Source organism: Priapulus caudatus, unplaced genomic scaffold, assembly GCF_000485595.1.
Source record: "Priapulus caudatus unplaced genomic scaffold, Priapulus_caudatus-5.0.1 Scaffold13, whole genome shotgun sequence".
NCBI classification, from domain to species: Eukaryota; Metazoa; Priapulida; class Priapulimorpha; order Priapulimorphida; family Priapulidae; genus Priapulus; species Priapulus caudatus.
Window position 1 is genome coordinate 879,111 of NW_014577074.1, and position 21,775 is coordinate 900,885.

The 21,775-nt window shown below is 43.0% G+C and overlaps 3 protein-coding genes across 6 annotated transcripts in view; 2 read left to right on the plus strand and 1 right to left on the minus strand.

Annotated features, from left to right (window-relative positions):
* Positions 1 to 3,167, plus strand: part of LOC106808240 (plastin-1-like) — a 32,613-nt gene extending 29,446 nt beyond the window's left edge. Inside the window, exon 13 of the mRNA XM_014810872.1 lies at positions 1,243 to 3,167. Coding sequence (XP_014666358.1) covers positions 1,243 to 1,434 — 192 coding nt within the window. The 3' untranslated portion in view covers positions 1,435 to 3,167. The remainder of the gene's footprint in view (positions 1 to 1,242) is intronic.
* On the minus strand, positions 3,057 to 17,006 carry LOC106808217 (smoothened homolog). Of its 4 annotated transcripts, XM_014810835.1 has the most exons (13): positions 16,337 to 16,427; positions 12,808 to 13,491; positions 12,130 to 12,339; positions 11,101 to 11,273; positions 9,754 to 9,973; positions 8,892 to 9,015; positions 8,531 to 8,623; positions 7,881 to 7,989; positions 7,397 to 7,558; positions 6,541 to 6,680; positions 5,992 to 6,135; positions 5,317 to 5,636; positions 3,057 to 4,529 (listed from the first exon to the last, which is right to left on the minus strand). In XM_014810835.1, exons 2-13 carry the CDS (start codon positions 13,252 to 13,254, stop codon positions 4,104 to 4,106), a joined length of 2,568 nt encoding a protein of 855 aa, XP_014666321.1. In that variant the 5' UTR covers positions 13,255 to 13,491; positions 16,337 to 16,427; the 3' UTR covers positions 3,057 to 4,103. The 4 variants fall into 4 exon arrangements, with proteins under 4 accessions (XP_014666321.1, XP_014666339.1, XP_014666347.1 ...); XM_014810853.1 differs by lacking the exon at positions 8,531 to 8,623 and having other exon boundaries at positions 16,337 to 17,006; XM_014810861.1 differs by lacking the exon at positions 5,992 to 6,135 and having other exon boundaries at positions 16,337 to 17,006.
* A 108-nt stretch (positions 17,007 to 17,114) lies between these two features.
* LOC106808249 lies at positions 17,115 to 20,706 on the plus strand. The gene is made up of 7 exons (XM_014810883.1): positions 17,115 to 17,198; positions 17,603 to 17,688; positions 17,971 to 18,129; positions 18,300 to 18,496; positions 18,748 to 18,907; positions 19,069 to 19,311; positions 19,665 to 20,706. Exons 2-7 carry the CDS (start codon positions 17,607 to 17,609, stop codon positions 19,823 to 19,825), a joined length of 1,002 nt encoding a protein of 333 aa, XP_014666369.1. The 5' UTR covers positions 17,115 to 17,198; positions 17,603 to 17,606; the 3' UTR covers positions 19,826 to 20,706.
* Positions 20,707 to 21,775: the final 1,069 nt, after the last annotated feature.

Genomic DNA, 21,775 nt, shown 5'->3' on the forward strand with positions numbered 1-21,775 from the left:
GTATAGGGTCTGTTTTTAGCTCAGCTTGACATCGTCAAGATGAGCTATTGCCATGGGGCGTCGTCCGTCGTACGACCGTCCGTCTGTCTGTCCGTCAACATTTGGCTACGGTCAACGATAACTTGAGAACCGTTTGACCCACATGTTTCAAATTGCATACAGTTGTTACTCCTATGGGAGAAATGTGAACGTCCTATTTTGGGGCACGCCAGTTGACCTACTTTCGAGCCACACCCACTTTTTAGCAAAAATGGAAATGGCCATAACTCAGTTCAGGTTCAACGAATTTTTCTCATTTTTGGTATGTGAATGAATAACGACTGGCCCCCAAAACATATCACAGGGGTTTTTATATTTTAAAAAAATTATGCAAATTAGGTAGATTTTGGCAATTTCACTATGCATTTCAGTGTCTGCCTACGGTCAACGATAACTCAAGAACCGTTTGACCCACATGTTTCAAATTGCATACAGTTGTTACTCCTATGGGAGAGATTTGAGCGTCCTATTTCGGAGCAGGCCAGTCGACCTACTTTCGAGCCACGCCAACTTTTTGGCAAAAATGGAAATGGCCATCTAGATACATTCGATTTTGTTAAATTTACCTACCTACCTACCTAATCATACCTACGTGTAATACTGTGTTTTAGATTCTTTGTTACAGTAATTTGACTGGAATATTTTATTACTTTTATTTGCGCGATAATCGAAAACCAAAATGGCGATCATTTAGGCGTAGCACCATCTCTCGCCCAGATTTCAGACTTTCAGATCTGAAACATTTATTTTCGCATCAAAACTAACCCTGAAACAAAACAGTAAAATTTCTATTAGTATAAAACGGGAAATAAGGACTTTGGATCACATTTCGGTCCTTCATAAATGAAACACATACCAAATTTTAAATATCATCTCCCTCTTCTATCACACCCAAGGTGAGCTATAGTGTCATTGACATTTTTATTTAATGCGAGATGAGGTGTACTTACAGGGGTTGGTAAAGAGAGGTAGGACATGCTTTATGGATCAGTAGAGCTTGGTTTCAGGGTAAGGGGGGCCCCTGCTAGGTGGGGGGGGGCTTTCATATATAGAGAGGTAGAGGTAATAGGAATTAGCAGTCTATTCTTTAGGAAGGATCTTAGTGGAAGAGTCTGCAGTTGGAGACCCTTTAGCTTGGTTCTAGGGAGAGAAGGGTGTTACCAGCATACCACATGTAGATTCTAATAACCTTTCTTTTAATAGGATCGCATGCTGAATGCTAAATACGCTATCTCGATGGCAAGGAAGACTGGTGCCAAGGTATATGCTCTGCCAGAGGACATCGTCGAGGTCAAATCCAAGATGGTGATGACCGTATTCGCTTGCCTCATGGGCCGTGCTTACATCCCTTCCACAGGCACCGTGGTTGGCAGCAATGGAACAAACGGGCAGTAGATGTGGTTTCGTCAGGTGTTGGATCACCTGTGTCGGCATGCAATGGCACCAGAACACTTTTTCGTGCACGTGTCTGTGTGCATTAACTCTGCTCTATATTTCAATGTTATCTTTGTTTAGTTGTTTAAACGGAGGTTTGATATTCATTTTCATTTAGTATTGCCCATGACATGGCCACATGCCCATTTAGAATAGAGGAAGCTCTGTAGTGTGGGGCAACATCACCACCATCGCCTCTTCAATTTTTGTCTCAGCACAATAGGAAATCAGTAAATTTGGTGTATATGTTGTCACTACAGTAAGGATAAACAGCCAACTGATAAACATTCCAGACGGGTAAATGCATTGAAGAAAATACATCGATAGACCATAAACAAGCATTCCAACTCTTTTTAAATGCACTTGGTTGTAGTAACGATATACACCGATGAATCATTTTGTAGTTGGGATCAAATAACGCGAGATGCCTTGTGATGATGAAAGGTTCAATTCTAAAAAATAGGCGAGCTGGTTGTTTATGAGCATCACATATTGAATGTGTTTTTTAGTCACAGTTTATGGGAATTATGTGTGTAAGAAATCGACCAATTAATATCCAGTGTTGTGTCTTGTTTTGCAAAATCCTATTTAAAAAAATTTGTTTATATTCCGTCATTTTATTGTAGAAAAATACTTGAGATTACAATTGTGTGTGACCGCTGGGCCTTTCATATATACCATATATTGGAATAAAATATACTATTAACTAAACCCATTGGAGTAGCATCACTGAGCAAACAAAGTTTTTAATTATTTTACCGCAGGCCTTTGGGCTACTGGACATTCTGGTAATGTTTGATGAGTCGTTATTGTGTGTAGTTTGTGAAAAATACTGTTGGTTGTGCTGTTGTTTTTATATGAAAACGTGTTACATTATTGTTAGCCTTGCTTACCGTTTTCGCATTTCGAATTTTTAGATACCCACTTCAACTCCCTGTATTATTCAGCGTTGCCTTACTATATCTGCTCAGGCTGGTAGTATGTGTGATATCTACATACTGCCGTATGTTATCTTCATTCTGAACTGCTTGTGATGGTTGCAAGCAATGCAACCATGTCCTCTGTGATGAATTGGCTTTTATCGTACAAGTGTTGTGCCTAAATGATAAACGTCTCGTACGTGGGTCTAGAAAGCCTAAGAATATGTTACTGAGGTACATATTTTCCATTGCATTATAGTTGTTTTTCAAAATAAACAGCGTGCCACGGACGATAAGCCGCTCAGTAGCGGTATTGTGAAACTCTGTGTCAAAAAGGGGAATTTTTATAGAAATTTCCAAAGCAACCCAAGTGAGTAATCGGGTAACAGTTAATCTATGCATGTTCAGGTTAGTGACTGCAGACGATGATCGTTGGGTTGTTGTAGCCATGTTGAACTTTTACACGATTATTCATAGAGTGCGTTGATGTATTTTTCTCTTACTGACACCCCGCATTTATAGAATTAGGTAGTAAATGGTTATCATGTTTCGGTTATGAGCGTGAGCGTTTTCGCTGTGTACTTACACGTTAGATATTAAGAATGTTATATTGTCTTACAGGTACACTCGAACTCTTTTAAGGAAATCAGTTACATATATATATATATTATATACAAACAGACTGGTTTTATAACCATATTCCATGAAAAACGTACATAACTTTAATTCGCCGTTAATTTGCTATGAAATAAAGTGAAATATCGTTATTGTAAATATGCCTCAAGTTCTATTTGAGTTTGTTGGGCATTGGTTACCTTTAGGGATTCATTGGTCATTTATTGCGCGTTCAACCTTTATTATTACGTCCCATGGCAATTTTATTACAGTTACCCGTCACTTTCTGCCTGTCTATGGCTATACGCCTTTTCGACATAAGCTATGCTTGCGATACTTACCATATACGGTGTGCACAAGCGCCGATGCTATCATTTCTACGTATTGTAAATACACTGTACAAGCACTGGCAATGTTAGTCCGTTTATGGACTATATTTACAGGTAGCAATGGCGCTACACAAGTTGTTTGTTTCTAATTACTGGCGAAATAACGCGAAACTACGTCAAACTAACTTTGGTTCATTTCTCGTGAGTTTTCGATTAACACAACGTCAACACGCTCGACGTGCCATCTCGCCTAGCACAGCCCGAGTGATTGTTGCCTTACTAACCAGCCGCATTCCAGCAGCCAGGTAGAAGTACGCGCCGCTCCAAGACACAGTCATGTATGTATGCACTGCTTTACCATATAGACATTGTGTGCATATAGTGTCACAGTCGAGTCGGACTAGTCATCGCACTGGATCGAGGTGCCGTATTTAACCAACCAAAATCCGTAAAACCGTAATCCAACCAAAAACGGCGGTAATACAGCGGTAATAATCTTTATCAACATCAGCTTAACTGGAGCTGCGAAAATACAGCATGCAGTAGTAACCTTAAGCAAGCTTAGTAGCAAGCATAAGTAACCTTAGCTTAACTAAAGCTGCAGCACTAGGTTAACTGGGGCTGCAGCAATCCAGCTTGCAGTTTTAAGTAACTTCAGCTTAACTGGAGCTGCGATAATACAGCATGCAGTCTTAAGTAACCTCAGCTTAACCGGAGCCTACAGCGTGCAGTCGTAAGTACTGCTTAAGTACTGCTCCAGTAAGGCTTAACTGGAGCTGGAATTGTGCAGCATGAAGTTAGCCATGGCGGCGGGACTGCGCGTCGCCGCCGACGCGCTCGCCGACTGGCGCGACGATCGGCCGACCTCGCGCTTGAAGATGGGCATGTTGAGGCTCTGCTGGGCGAGGTGCGGCGGTCGCTCGACCTCCGAGTCGGACAGCTGGCCCGGCAGTCGCATCATCATGAGCCGCGAGCCGTCGAAGCTCGACCTGCGGCTGTTGATGCCGGAGCTGTAGCCGGAGCGGTAGGCGATGACGATGTCGTCCATCGTCGGGTGCGGGTTGCCGCTGGCGAGCGCCGTCGACATCATGATGTCCTCCGTGGAGAAGGAGGCGCTGCAGCGGCGCGGCCGCCCCTGCCGCACGCGACTCGAGATCGTAGGAATAGGTGTCATGCCGATGTCGGGCCTGACCTGTCGCAGCGAAAAACATATATATATAGGGGGATGTGATTGATGGATGGATGGATGGATGGATGGATGGATGGATGGATGGCCTGGATGGATGATGGATGGATGGACTGGTGGATGGATGGATTGATGATGGATGGATGGATGGATGGACTGGATGGCATGGATGGAATGGATGGATGGATGGATGGATGGATGGATGGATGGATGGATGGAATGGATGGATGGGTGGATGGATGAATGGATGGATGGTGCTGGGTGGTGGGTGGATGGATGGACGGACGGACGGACGGACGGCCAGACGGAAGGACAGAGGGACATACAGACAGATAGATAGATAGATACGCGCACGCACTCAGCGTGCACGTACGCAGACAACATAGGTTCCTACATAGACACACACGTATGTGCAGATGCATATGTATACTTTGTAGACGATGTACACTGTTTGTGTATGTGTGTACAATGTTTAAGTTTACTAAGTTTCATGTGTTCATAATATGATTTTTACGGGGAGAAGAGGTCTGCACAGATAACAATCTGCAGCAACTAGACGCGAACATTAGACGCTGTTCTTGGTTAACCGTGAGCAATTTCGTTTATATAGGCATTGGTGTGGCTGGCGTTTTTTTTTGCTACAAAGATATTGAAGAGCTCAAGGTTTCCCAACCAACCATTCGGCTAGAAAACGGTTCCAGAGCACATAGAAATATCATCTCGGCTAGGCTGCATAATAATGGGGTAAGGGCATCATCGAATGATTGAGTAATTTGATTATATGATTTCTTGCCTTTCTTTGGAATAGCATCGGATTTTCGAATATGTCGTACTGGTCGGACGTGTGCGCGTTCGATTTTGCGGCGCCATCTAACGTCCGATTGCTGCCGCGCGCGCCGTGGTTGCTATTAACTCCTGAGAGACGCATGGAGGCGTGGCTGGCAAGCGACGATTCGCTGGCGTGTCGACGCAGCTGGTGCTTCAGGAACGCCATCTGAACTGGCCAGGGCGACACCTGGGTGCGACCTCGGAACTTGCGCTTCTTTCGTTTTCGCGTTCGCCGCGCTATTTCGCTGAGCTGTGAATCCATCGAGTAGTTTCTGTCATTGAGATCTGCAAGAAACAAATACATTGTGATACATCGAGTATGTTTGATGTTCCCCTAACAAATTCAATCTCTGGTTATTAGCTTGTGCCTTTGGCCCATCTCTGGTTTCATTTAAATACCAGATAACTGCTGGTACGGTGAACACGCCTCATGCGAGTAAACCTAACTTGGCAGTTTTGGAGTTTATTTACATCGCAAGGTATATCATGGTTGTTTACACTAACAAATCTGCACATCTCATGTCGGTTCGATCGCACGCTAACGCTATGCGCGCATCGCCGTAAATAAATGTATAATGGTTCTAATGAACACGGTTCTAATGAGCGACGGGCCGCTGAGGAAAGGTGAGGGGTAACTTGCCTGACTGTGACGACGCGTGCATTATGGCGCGCGGTGGTGGGTGCTGTATGATAGCACCTCTACGCTTGAGCAGCCGCGGAAGGGCTGCAGCCACCCAGTTGGAGCTCACCTCCTGAGACATCTCACGCATCTCAAAGTTCATACCTCAAAACAAAATATAACTATTGTGATCAGCCCGCTCGCCCGTGCTTCCTGCTCATTCCTGCTACGCGTGATTTCAAATGTCTTATTTATACGTTCTCGTTTTTGTGTTCTGTAGAATATAAGCCTTCAGAATATATCATAACAACGCAATGCTTCACAACAGACGTCTATCAGAGCATATTTCATCGTTGTATACTCCTCTGTAGTTACAATAAACCCCAGATTTCATTTTGTTTACCTTCCATTTTGGTAAGCCTAGTTTTCTAAGCGACTTTGCGTAATTGCAAAGATATATCTAATATGTTCACGACGATATTATATGCCCACGCGGACAGGACTATCTAAATGCTCAGGAACGAATACAGTTTTTCCTCGATGCCCGCACCGAACAGTAGTCCGCCTTACCAAGTGGATCATCGTGAGTGCTGTGAAAACTGATAGACATCCTCCGTGTGTTTCCTACTTGCTTCTTCTTTGCAAATGCTTTTGCGATCATTTTCTCTCTGGTCAGCCGAACCGGCTCATTCACTGGCTTTTTGAGTAACCTACATAAAGACGAACGTCATGTGTGTATCCGCATGTTATATCCTGCTATTGAAAGGGTCCGTTACTACAATTAATTATTGGCTCTCCAATAGGCGAAGATATACAGAAACACTTGCGACAGTCAGAGCAGCGTTTGTCTTATACCCGTAGCATACACCGTTATAGAAAGGAATGCAATCTAGTCGCTTGGAAACATATTGGTTGTAAATGAATGCGTAGCGTTTGTTGTTGTTGTTATTATTATTATTATTATTATTATTATTATTATTATTAGACAAATAATGTAAAATGTTAACTGCATGCTGAGTATGCGCATCCTGGCCCTTTTCGCATGTATATTATAACCTGCGATAATATCAGGAGTTAATAAAGACAAATTTGTCTTTATTAACCCCTGATAATATATATATAACTATTTTCTGGTGGTGAGAATACATAGTTTTACGCAGAATTACGATTAGCGCTGTGAATAAATGTGTTGTACATATATACACATACGACCACCCGATGAGACCGGACGGGGGAATATTCTCCATCAGCTAGCTATATATACCCGCCGTATATATAGCATGATATATATATATATAATATATATATATATTATATAATAATATATAATATATATATATATAATATATCAAGAGTACATAATAGACATCTATTATCACTCTGTGATATATATATATATATATGCCGCTACATATGCCATATTTACCGGCAGAAGAATCGCTTCCACGCGTCCACGGTAGACGCTGTCCACACCCAGCTGCTCATGAGCATGCCTGCACCGAACACCGACACGTGGTTGAAGTACGCAGCCACTATGCTCGGCCCGACTATTGCACACCGTGACGCACCGCTCGTGTTTGCCTGGCACCTGGACAGAGAGTCAGTATAGATGAGGGGGTTCTTTCTTTTTGATATAAAATGGTTAGAGTTTCAGCTATAGTTAAAGTGTCTCTCTAAGTAGGCATACCACGGAGGTCTATGAATTTCCTTCGTGACGGTAGGAATTAAGTGGTGATAAATTTACGTGAGGGTGAAAAGTGATGATAAATGCTTCTGAGGGTGGGAGGTGGTAAGATGGGGTGGCCAATACGCTTGATTGAGGGGGGGGGGTAGGTAAATGTAAGCAGAGTATGCTAACATTGCATGTAGATCAATATATGAATAAAATGGCATTGGATCGATCAACTTACACTAAGAAATCTCTGAAGTTTTTATTCCAGAGTTGTCGACCTGAATACTCGTAGATGTGGCAGCAGAACGTGATTAAAACAAACGCGAAGCTGCAGACGATGAAGACACCTGCAAATCATTGTCAGTCAGTACCAGTACCATAGAATTATAGCAATTTTACATAATGACAACAACACAACAACAACATTTGCATAGTTACATATAGTCACACACCTTTAACACACCGTAGATCTGATCTAACGTGGAAGCGCTTATAACGCCGTCAATGAGTTTACACTAATTAAGTTCTCGTTAACGCCTCTTTTTTTCTTTCTTTTTTTCGAGACGATGTAAATATCTTTCTACTCGGGTAGTTGTTGCCCAGTCTGATATGCGGAAAGTGCGTCATTTTGACCAGTTTTTATGTGAAATATTACAATGAAATATTATTATTATATATAGCGACTTGAATTGCGCATATCTATAAACTTGATATATTTCACCCGTGTTAGGATATCGGGTCTACAGTGTATGTTTTATAATGAGATATTAATCTCACGATCGTAAGATTAGCTTCGTTCCCTTACTAGCATCGTCATTTGTATGCGTATCATAAGTTCATTAATTAGTTAAAATAAACTATCCAATAACGTGAATATCGTTATATTACCTAATCGAATGATTGTTTCCTTAATTTTTGCGTTTGCCTTCTCACTGATCAGTCCTGGACTGTCCGTGTGAATTCTGCACAGAGTAACTAAGCCTACAAAATAATATGCATGGCATCGGTTTAAAGATATAAAACCGATTTATCACCTATAATCATTCATTCAAGTTACGTTTTGTTATTCATCCGCCTCAACGTATCTCAAATATAAAAACGCCTCAGCAATAAACAATTGTTATTGAACTCTATATCGATCTTATCGATCTACATATATCGCATAGACATCGCTGATATCTATGTGATCGATACGCGGCCGCAGAGCAACTATACAGTTGCCACTAAGCAAGGTAAGGTGACGTTGTACCTCTGATCAAAAAATAGCCTCCAAAGCACAGCATAAGCATCACGGGAAGCAGTACAAACCCTGTCCTCATGTACCAGGTGCTCATCCCAACAAAACATATTCCACTGAGAGAGTCACCGTCAATCTGAAATGTACCAAAATTTAGTTATGCTATTGGTACCTATAACCATGAAATGAAATATAATCTACATATTATAATACAGTATCTATATCTAGTCTATATACAGTATAATAGTACATGTTTTAATTTTTTAAATGCATGTCCTCGTGTTAAAATCGCTTTTCATTACACATCTTCACGCCAACCAATCACACCGTTTAGACAGATTTATCGCCCTTGTGATTATTAAGTGTAACACATGGGACCACTCTACGCAATGTTTGTAGTTAGCGGCTAATGCTCCAGCTGCCGCTGTTACTCCGGCTACTGTTGTTTCTGTTGCTACTGCTACTGGCGGCTGCTGCTAGCGCTTCGGCTACCGCCGCCGCCGCACCCCGCCGCCGCCGCTGCTGCCGCTGCTACTGTAACTGCTGCTGCTTTGGTTGCTGCCGCCTGCCGCCGCTGTGGCTGGGGTTGTAGCTACTAGTGCTGTTACTGCTGCTGTGGCTAAGCTACTATTGATGTTGCTGCTAGTGAAGCAACAACGAAATACTATTGCCACTGCCAGCATATTTTTTATGATCACTACTAATACTATTTTTTATTTATTTTTATTAGTAGTAGTAGTAGTAATAGTATTATTATTATTATTATTATTACTATTATTATTATTATTATTATTATTATTATTATTATTATTATTATTAATATCATTATCATCATCATCACCATAATCACAATGCACCAATATTATTTTCCCACCTCTGACAATGTGAGAATGGTGATGGTCAACACCAGAGGCACGCTCCACGAGAACATGTGAAAGTAAGCGGCTTTGCCTTCTATCACCTCCCTAGATGTTCTCAGCATCTTAAAGAATACGTGCCAGGTGTAGGCCAGCAGCACGAACCAGATGACAGCAGCCGTGAGGAAATAGTAGATGACGACGAACACGATGAGACACGACAGATTCTCTCCTCCGCTGAAACGCAGACACACACACATGTTAATTATGTGGCCGTCGCGCAGGAAATAGCTCGAGCGAGCTAAATATGGATTGTTACATCAGAGGGATGATGGTTGTGAGACGAAAAACATGTCGGCGAAATACCCTTGCTATTCACGCGAGGGTTGTTAAAACACGGAGTTTTGCACCCTGTATAGGCGCGTAACTGGGGTTATCATTCCTCGTGTAGGCGCGGCCACTCTTGTGCATGGTTTTTTTTACGTCACTGAGCCGTAAAATTCAGCCCCCTATTATTATCCCAACATCCCCCAGTGTTATATAAATCATCTTGAAATCATATATAGTGCCTAATCGTGGTGGCACATTGCAGGTTTATTGCAGGATTTTTTTTATCAGGATCAAATGAAAACAAACTCGTTTTTGTTCGCGCATCACGTATGGTACCATCGTTCTAACGACGAATTGTGTCTTTCGTCGCGTTTTATTATCATTGGAACAGATGTCGCAAGCGTTAAGGCGACACGAGTCAAATTAGATAATCACGGTGTATAATGGGTTTATTCCCGGTTGGCCTACTCCCATTTCGCTTACGGCAAAATTCCCATTTCGCCTACAGCAAAATTCCCAGTTGGCCAACACCCATTTCGCCTACTCCCAATTCGTCTACGTTCAAAATCTACCCCATTCCCATTTCGTCTATGATCGGGTTGTTCACTAAATAATCATTTATAAATAATAAAATATGGTTTTGATTGGCATACATAGACTACAGGAAGAAAATATAGGTACAAATAATGAGAACACAACTTGACAAAAATAGATAATACAGTAGCATAATGGGAGTAGGCGAAATGGGAATATTGCCGATTCTGAGAGTAGACGAAATGGAAATAGACGAAATGGGACGTAGGCGAAATGGGTGTAGGCGAAATGGGAGTAGGCCAACTGGGATGTTACCGTATAATAATGACTTTACAATCGCTATCAAACGAAGCATACCAAACTAGTTCTTACACGGCACGAAATTATAGAAATACTGCTGAACTATCGCGTTAAGTTAGTCAGAATCACGCAGTTCGATTATTAAAACATAATCGGCTAGCTGTGGCAATCTATATGGGTGTTATCGCATTACAACGTACTTGGGTTCCCCAAGGCGGCCAGTACCGTCACGTCTGCACACAATGTTGTCGCGAGCACCCGGTAGAAACTGGGCGAGCCAGGCGACTGTAGCCAACGCGAAACAACAGTTGATGTAGAAAATGCCCAGCGCCGGGTATCTGCTCGCATTCTTCCAATCGACGATGAACGTAAACTGCAATAAACACCGCGAGAAATTATAGTGTTGGGCACATTACCAGGATCGAATGAAAACAAACTCGTTTTTGTTCACGTATCACGTATAGTTCCATCGTTCTAACGACGAATTGTGTCTTTAGTAGCACTCCAGCCGTCTACAGTACTGTTACTAAAATACAAGAGACCTGCAACGAGTAATTATATATAGGCCTATATATATATATATATATATATATATATACTATATATATCAGAGGCGAGAGAGAGAGAGAGAGAAAGAGAGAAGAGAGAGAGAAGTGTGTGTGGTGTTGTTGTGTGTGTGTGTGTGTGTGTGTTGTGTGTGTGTGTGTGTGTGTGTGTTGTTGTGTGTGAGTGTGTGTGTGTGTGGAGTGTGTTGTGTGTGTGTGTGTGTGTGTGTGTGTGTGGTGTGTGTGTGTGTGTGTGTGTGTGTGTGTGTGTGTTGTGTGTGTGTGTGTCTGTGTGTGTGTGTGTGATGTGCATGAGAGAGAAGAGAGAGAGATGAGAAGAGAGGGAGAGCCAATATGACGAAAACAACACTGACTAAATATTGTAAAAATATAAAGGAATACAGAGCAGCAAGAGAAACCGACGAGTAACCGAGCTACACAGAAGACGGGAAATTGAGAGAGAGAGAGAGAGAGAGAGAGAGAGAGAGAGAGAGAGAGAGAGAGAGAGAGAGAGAGAGAGAGAGAGAGGAGGAGATCAGAGAGAGAGAAGAGAGAGAAGAGAGACAGAGAGAGAGAGATGAGAGAGAGAGAGAGAGAGAGAGAGAGAGAGAAAGAGAAAGAGAGAGAGAGAGAGAGAGAGAGAGAGAGAGAGAGAGAGAGATTTCACCGTGGCCATGCACGCACCGCGGCAAAAAGAGTGCAGGCGAGGCAGAGAGATCCCATCACGGCGATGAAGACGTGAAGCTGTCTATGCTGGCGCGTGGTGTAGAGTGGGTTTCGGCACTGAACACCGCAACCCTCCACGCTGGCGTACCAGTTACGCTGGCTGTCTGTCGGTAGCAATGGTGGACTACACTGACCCGTTGCGTTGAACTTGAACTTAGAAACTTCGTTCTGGCCGATATAAAAAGAGAAAAAAATATATTATAACGCAATCACGCCAATAAACCTAACCTGCAGACTTTGTGCGCAGTTGATAGGTTTATATTAATTACAGGCAGAATTGTAAGAGAACGCAAACACCCGCTGCGTGTTAATATAATGTTCCCGTGTTCCGCACGGCTTACTCGTCGTGTGTGGCCCGCGTGTGCGTAGGCCTATAGGGCAATAACAGACAAGCGTTCAGTCACTCGCATATGAGGAAAACTCACCGTGACAGCCGTTATAGATTGTCACGGCATAAACATATGAAAAAACCTGCCAACGCACGCTCTTGGAGTGACGATTGGTGGAATAAAAAAGCAATAGAATCGTAAAATTAAACGTTAAAATTTGATGAAATTTGCTCGAATTGCGAGACCATGCAGAGAGAAATAGATGAACTTCGCGAGCGTACGACAAAGGGATCGAACGTGCGCTTACTTGACAATGCGAGGGGAAGTTTTCGCATTGCAGGAAGCTCGGCCAGCGGTTGTGAGTCAGTTCGACGATCGTGCATGCGTTGTGTGCGTTCTCGCACATTTCTCGGCTCGGCAAATCCACCTTGTCGATCACGCACTTAGGCACGTAAACGGCACACAGTAGCGGCTGTATGACGGCCCAGCATTCTGGAACGCTTCTCAGCCCACTCCACAGCCGCAGACGACGCTGGGCCTCCTCTTGTGTGTCCACGTCATCAGCGATGTCCGTCGACGTTGCACCGTACAATAACTTCGCTCCGTAGCAGGTCGTGTAGTTGAGAGACTGGCAAGACACACCGCTGTGTTTACATGACTCGTTCGTCGTCTGGTTCGCGCCATCGCTGCCGTCTTGCGCTGAACTGGCGAGTATCACAGATAGGAATATTGCGGAGAGGAAAGTGACCGTCATCAGTCGGGATCTTATCTCACGTGATCGTTGATGCGACGACTACGATGAGTCCTCCGTTGATACGCAGACCGACCGTATTCTCCACTGAGATACTTGGAAAGTCGGCCATACTTCTGACTGCTTGTAAGGAGGAACCGCGCAGGCGGGCTCTGCTGTACCGGCCACCGTGCTGTGGCACACATGTGAATGGGTGTATTATTTCGGCATACCGTTCCGCTCCATTCGGCTGTCTGCGCGCTGTGGGGAAGATGCTTTAGCATAAACATTGGCGATGGCCCGGGACGACGGGATACGTGGTGGGTTTGGGGGCGGGGGGGGGGTGCACGTTTCGCAGCGGTTTCAAATAATATCTAATCATACATACATACACACGCACACACACATATACACACACACTCACACACACACACACACACACACACACACACACACACACACACACACACACACACACACACACACACACACACACACACACACACACACACACACACACACACACACACACACACACACACACACACACACACACACACACACACACACACACACACACACACACACAACAACACACACACAACTCACACACACACACTCAGCACACACCACACACACACAGCACAACACACACACACAACATACACACACACAGCACACAGCACGCACACACACACACACGCATACACACACACACACGCACACACACACACATATACCGCGTGCGCGCGCGCACACACACACTAACCCACGGCTGCACACCCACACGCTCCACGCAGCGCACGCAACACGTCGCCACGTTACGCACATACGGGATTCGCAATATAGAATATGAACTAGGACAATAAGACTGTGTGCGAATAATTATTAACGAATGCCATATTACGTAGGTATAGATTCAGTCTAGCTATTGCGTGTTTCAGTACACAAAAACACCCAGCCACACACACTACACACACACACACACACACACGACACACACACACACACACGACACACACACACGACACACGCACACGCGCACGCACACACATATACGCGTGCGCGCGAACACACACACTAACCCACGCGCACACCCACGCTCACACGCACGCACGCACACGCGCACACGCGCGCCACGTACACACATACGGGATCGCAAGTAATAGATTGGAATAGGACGCCATAAGAGCAACTTTGCTGCTGGAAATAAATTTAACGAATGCATTTACGTAGGTATAGATTCAGTCTAGCGATTGGCCGTGTTTCAGTACACAAAAACGCCCACGCACACACATACACACACACACACACACACACACACACACACAACACACACAACACACACACCACGCACGCAGCACGCACGCCGTTACACACAACACACAACACACACACACACACACAGCACACACATCAGCACACACACGCACACGCGGCACGCACCGACATGAAACGCGCTGGCGCGCGAAACAGCACACACCAACCACGCGCACACCACGCTCAGCACGCACCGCACGCAACGCAGCGCACAACATACACACAGCACTGGGCATCGCATTATAGTAGAATAGAATAGGACAATAAGAACTTGTGTGGAAATAAATTTAACGAATGCATTTACGTAGGTATAGATTCAGTCTAGCTATTGGCCGTGTTTCAGCTACACAAAAAACACCCACCGCACACACATACACAGCACACACACACACACAGCACACACACACACACACACACACACACACACACACATGTCACACACACACACACAACACCACAACACACACAGTCACACAACACCACACACACACAAGACACACACACTCACACACACACACTACACACACAGCACACACACACACGACACACACACACACAACACACACACACCACTACACACACACACACACACTACACACAAGCACACACACATCACACACCCCACACACCACACACACGCAACACACACACACGCACACACACACACACTCACACCACAGCCACACACACAAAGCATATACGCGTGCGCTGGCCGCACACACACACATATACGCGTCGCGGCGCACACAGCACTCTAACCGCACGGCGCACACCCACGCCTCAGCACGCACGCACGCACGCACACGCGCGCACGTACACACATACGGGATCGCAATATAGAATGGAATAGGACGATAAGAACTTGTGTGGAAATAAATTTAACGAATGCATTTACGTAGGTATAACAGATTCAGCTCTAGGCTATTGCGGCCGTGTTTCCGTAGCACAAAACGCCACGCACACACATACACACACACACACCACACACACACACACACACACACACACACACACACACACATACACGCGCGCGCACGCACACACATATACGCGTGCGCGCGCACACACACACCAACCCACGCGCACACCCACGCTCACACGCACGCATGCACGCACCCGCGCGCACGTACACACATAGCGGATCGGCAAATATAGAATGGGCCGAGATAGGACGATAAGCAACTTGTGTGGAAATAAATTTTAACGAATGCATTTCACGTAGGGTATGCGATTCAGTCCTAGCGCATGGCGCCGTGTTTCAGTACAGTCAGAAGGATGAAGGCGGCCACGCCACAACATACACACCCCCGTGCTGCGCACGCCACGCACGTACACAGCAACACACACACACACACCCACACACTAACACACACACACACACACACACACGCACGCACGCACACCCCCCCCCACACACACACACGCACACACACACACACACACACACACACACGCCCGCGCGCGCTCTCGCGCGCGCTGTACGACAGGAACAGCGCTTGTAAACACGTTTCACAAAATCGTTTTGTATAATGAAGTATTATGTTAGTGTACTGATAGTGTATATGAACAAAAAGTAGCATATCGCAACATAGCTCTACCGTTGCATGTAACTCCTTCGCTCCGTATAAAGGAGCTCTAGTAGCAGGAGCAATGGAACTAACCGGTTAGAACTAATCGTAATCCATTCCTATCAATGTCTAGCAGTTCTATTGAGACAAACAGGCTGGTAGTGGAGCTCTCAAGGGACTACTCATACACTATAGTGATAAGAAGGAGGCAGACCTACCTACTAATGCCAGCATATATCCGGTGCATTCACGTCAGTAATCAGTGAGGCGCAATGGGCCAATTAAGCTGCCGATGGCACGCAGTGGCGCGTCCGGCTCACTGTGCGCAGTTCCTTGTATATTAATAACTGGGGCTATACCGGATTCTCCGAATTTGTGATTACATTTTATTTTAGGCTAAAATACTCTGCATTGTAATAGGATTATTTCTACCGTTTGGTAATGCAACTTTTTTTAGAATATCTATAGAAATGTAGCCTGACATTCATACCATTTTTATTGTCAACGTTTCGTTGCTTGTCCAGACCCATATAATCATGTTCGAACTTTATTGGCACACGTGCAATTAAGAATGAACAACAGGCGGGTAGTAGCATCAAAAGCAAACACTTATTTTACAGACCCCTATGTTACATGTCATGCAACGTCTGCTATAATAAATTTCCCGTCTACGTGTGGCATAGGCATCAGGCCTGCAATTGACCGAAGATAACTGCGTGTAATGGAACCCCTATGCACGACTATTGCGCCTCACCTCAAAAATACATTATCCAGCCCGCGTACGCCGACCACACGGATGTCGGAGAACATAAATACATCGACGACGTAGTTAATGGAAGAAAAGTCACGGATGTATTAACATGGCCTCGAGCAGTTCAGGGCGTTGGCACTGCACGATACAAAAGGATCTCACGTGCGCACGCCGAATTCTAGGCAAAGCGCTTTCATCCGTAACAGGTAGCCGTGACGTATACGGGTCGTGTATATAAATATACGCAGGTGCCGTCACACCAACAGCAATCAACAAACGAAAACGAGATCGTCGTCAAGAAAGACTTTACCCGCAAGTACAAGTTTCTGGTAAGACCGACTTTTAGCTTTATATATGTTAATTGTTATATTGGTTATAGTCTTACACACACACACACACACACACACACACACACACACACACACACACACACACACACACACACACACACCCCCACACACACACACACACACACGAGCACCATTTCTAACTATATTCACGAATTCTATATATATAGAATATAATTATATCGAGCTATAGATATAGATGATGCAAGGCATATGACGTACATATAGTTCGTAATATTGGAAGGGTTTAGTGTTCTGTAATTTTGTTCTTCACTTATCCATACCTCTCCATTATTAGTAGTTCTTGCTGTTAATATACTATATTTGAAATTATATGTTCCTATATATATTTATACTTACCTGTACCTATTTTGAATTGATTTCAGAATCATGAAGACTTTGTCTGTAGTTGTGCTTTTAGGCGTTGCCCTTCAGGCTAGCGCTGTCGGATTCTTCGATCGCGTTCAGAGTAGTACGTATATAATAATATTTATATTTATATTATAGGTAATTATTATTAACTAAATCTTACCGGTAAACGTTCACATTGACATAAAACAAACTTCATCGTATAAATAACGCCGGTTTTCTATCGAATGTGCAATCGCATTATTTCAGGAAATTATTATTTTTGCAAAACGTCAGCCGTGTGCGGCGTCTAAAGACTATTTTCTGTTACTATAGACCGAAGTGTGAAAAGCGTTAATGAGCCTGTGCAAACATTTATTATATATATGTTTTTATTTTTTATCAGATCCGGATTCAAATCCCGCTCCACCAGTAAACCGACCTCCGCCCTTCACAAACTTTCCCCCAGTTACCAACCTTCCCCCAGTTACCGACCTTCCCCCAGTTACCAACCTTCCCCCAGTTACCAACCTTCCCCCAGTTACTGGAGGTTCTGTTGACCCAGGTGAGTGTACATTACATTCATATACCATCACATGCATTATTCGCGTATCGTTCTTTGTCATCATGTTTCATCATGTTACGTACTGAGCTTCTTAGCGCGTTCTTCTCATTATTTTAATTTGGCAAAAAATGTAAAATTCCTTCAAACCGAGTTGTATCTATGATTCGCAGGTACGGACTTCTTCTCAATTGACGAGAGCGTGAGGAGAATAGTAGCATTCAAGGACAAGGTAGCTCCCCCTGATACGGATCTATTTTCCATCGATGCGAATCCGGATGCTAATGAAGACGTTGACATTCTCCTGATGACGGATCGCAGTTACAGTGTCACACCGCAGGGATTTGAACAAGCTAAATGTGTCATGCGGGTAAGCTTTAAATGTAATCAAATGACTGATATCTCCGTTACGTACAATGTCATTGCTAACCTCGTTATCTATTACATTTATTATGCAGTAGCATGCTACACAACCAGTTTACAATTACAATATTAACAAATATGAAACTCAATAACACTCTCGATTAAATATTAAAAATAGATTACAAAGTACGCAGTGCAGAAATGTGATGCTTCAAGCGTTTAAACGTTATTATTGCTATAATATAATTTGTGTTTCAGGAATGGGCGCATCTTTTCCAAGACGACAGCCGCATACGAGCGCGAGTGGCGATGCTAAGCTTTGCTCGATTCCCAACTCTCGATTCACCGCTCTATTTCAAGACGTACTATTCGCTATCACAGGTCCTCGACGCCATCGACAACCTTAAATACTATAGGAGTAAGTAATTGACTATATCATATTAAGGAATATTTCATATACTCATATGTTCGCAGTAACTAAGACGGCGAAATGATGTGGCTGAATCAAGTAATCATGATTTTTAAACGGGATTGCATTACTATGGATTACTAACTATATATTTTATCGCGTGTTTTCAGCTAGCTCTGCTAACTATTGCTCACTAAGACAGAACCCGTACAACCGCCGCGCACCCTGGGTCAGCTTAGACGGTTGTGCTACGTGCACAAACTACGCCTTAGAGGAAGCATACAAAATATTCTTCGAATATGGAGAGTCTCGTCCCCACTCCACTAAGGCCATCGTCGTAATAACGGACGGAAAATCTAACTGTCCATCATCCTCGTTCACCTGCAGAGCGGCCCGTCAATTGCGATCTAGCGGTAAGTCAACAGCATACGTTAACCAGTCAATCGACTTTATTCTAAGCTATATGAAGTAGACTAGAATCATTAATTATATTAGCAAAGTTTTAGCCAGGTCAAAAATGTATATTATAAGACATATGGTAATTAGCTAGTCACCTAAATGAAACCAGTATGATCTTATCAGATCCTCTTAACCTTTCGGGTGTTAGGTATATCGTGTAACCTGATACAACTGTTCCAATTGTATATTTGGTCCACTCGATAAGTTCGTCTCTGTATAAAACCCCTTTACCGTAGACGATTGCACACCCGGCTACATTTTAGTTTTGATACACGTATATAGGAATGCCTTATTTACTTTCTTGCAGGCGTTGACATCTTTGTTCAGGCGGTTGGCCAAAAGGTAGATGCTAGCGAGGTCAGGTGCATGGCTACCGGGAACAACTACAATCTTAACAAAGACTATTCAGAAACCTGCAGCATCACATCCTTGGCAAGGGAGGTGGGAGCCAAACGATATGTTGCATAAAAGAAATGGGGTAACCGCGTATGGCATACTACATGTGTTTCATATAATGTACTCTCGTATTTCATGCAGATTTGAAGATCGCATTCTAACTATAATCTTATTATGAGCTACAATAATTACTATGCTCGATAATAATATATTATATTAAGTTATGTCAACTTACGTTGCAATATTTATACTTAGGTAGTTGGTATATAAGAGATATAGAAAAATGTATGATTAAAAGGATATTATTTCGCACAAAAACAAAACATTAAAATGTGACAAACTGAACCTGCTTATACACGAAGAATAACGACATGGTTACGTCATGGTAATTTTTCATAGATTCAATCCAACGATATTACCAAAATAAGGTATCGTTGTTACATACGTTACGCAAGCAGTAGTAGAAGAGGAGACCGAGTAACACGAGCAACGGGTAAACACAGCAGTGAATCAACGTGCTACAAAAACATAGCCCGGGTGTAAAATATCTATGTAGTAAGCACAAATTATACTGTTGCAGTTAACCACTTATACGCAGATTCAAACGTTTGTTTTTGATACGAAAAAAAACACAAAAAACTAGTGAGTATAGACATTATACGATTAGTCAACTCTAAATTATTAGTCGTCAGTTGTGATATACACGCGCGTAGATGCGCAGTATTAAAATCAGAATAGTTTCTGGTCATTAATTGAAGTGGTGCCCTGTCACTGATAATGACAAAGGGGTGACGGTTATTTTAATATCATGTACGCTCGATTTTCATCTATGATGATCGTGCATTGAATGTCGTCTGTTTATATGTGCCATTTGTATTTTTCGGTTGATGTATCCAATACAATTTTCCTCAATAAAAATGTGTCAACAAGGCAAAACGTACGCTTTACATATATATGCTATGTCAAAGAAGTTATTGATATTCATCTCGGTTACGTTTACAACGAATGTAAGATATTGCGAATTAAAGCACGTAATAGTCAACACAAAAAGTTCGTGACATAACATATATTTTGTCAACCACATACTAATTTTAAATGTAAAACAAGCTAATCAGGGACCTTCGCCGCTCAACGGCTCCATATAATCAATTCTCTTAGAAATTTCATTAATTCATTTTCAATAATATATTATTATTTTAATTCAATGATATTAAATGCTGTTTTTACTTAAATTTCTACAACCGAATCTACACAACGAAGCTGAAAAACGTGCAGGACAACAGCCTAACAATATCTCGTTGTCTAGATATTGTAGGTTAGTCTGCGAATACATTTATGATTCAGCACCTGAAACGAATTGTACAAAGATCTATACAGACTAGCTGAGGTTTCTCAACTCTAAACGTTCTCAGGCGAATTTTTGAAGTATCGTGAATATATCTGTATTCGCGCATGCTCAGTATCTGCCTTACTAAATATTAGTTGGTTGACATTATTCATTAAAATGTACAAAACACATAGGCCTACTTATGAAGAATTTGGTATCAAAATTGCTCATCGCACTCTCTGACTTTAACAATTATAAGGCGCCTAATCTTCCCGAATTGCGCTATACTGTAAAATAGTGTAAATCTGTGTTCGCGCATGCCCTCAATTTGCGAAAAGAAATATAGGGCCTATTTGGTTGAAATGCGCCCAAATAACGCTGAATGGGTAGTTGTCGTATAGGGTACTACATATATGTACCCTAGGTACATATATATATATCAGGAGCTAATAATGACAAATTGTCATTATTAGCTCCTGATATATATGTATACATAAATGTACACATTTGATACATAATGCATTAATAATAATAACCCTAAGTAACCCTATTAAATGTGTACATTTATGTATACATAATATGTACCTCGGGTACATATATGTAGTACCTGATACGACAACGACCCTTTCTGCCCAAATAACAGAACCCGCCCCTTGCATATGAGCGATGTATGTGAATCTGGGTATGCTCACATA

Bases quoted from the DNA above. Each gene is read 5' to 3' on its own strand.
- LOC106808217 (XM_014810835.1), bottom strand. From the start codon at position 13,254: ATGACGGTCACTTTCCTCTCCGCAATATTCCTATCTGTGATACTCGCC. The intron at 7,559-7,880 runs GTAAGTTGATCG...CTCTCTGTCCAG, and splicing joins AACTTCAGAGATTTCTTAGT to GTGCCAGGCAAACACGAGCG. The intron at 6,681-7,396 runs GTAAATATGGCA...GTCTTTATGTAG, and splicing joins TGGAAGCGATTCTTCTGCCG to GTTACTCAAAAAGCCAGTGA.
- LOC106808249 (XM_014810883.1), top strand. From the start codon at position 17,607: ATGAAGACTTTGTCTGTAGTTGTGCTTTTAGGCGTTGCCCTTCAGGCT. The intron at 17,689-17,970 runs GTACGTATATAA...ATTTTTTATCAG, and splicing joins CTTCGATCGCGTTCAGAGTA to ATCCGGATTCAAATCCCGCT. The intron at 18,908-19,068 runs GTAAGTAATTGA...GCGTGTTTTCAG, and splicing joins CAACCTTAAATACTATAGGA to CTAGCTCTGCTAACTATTGC.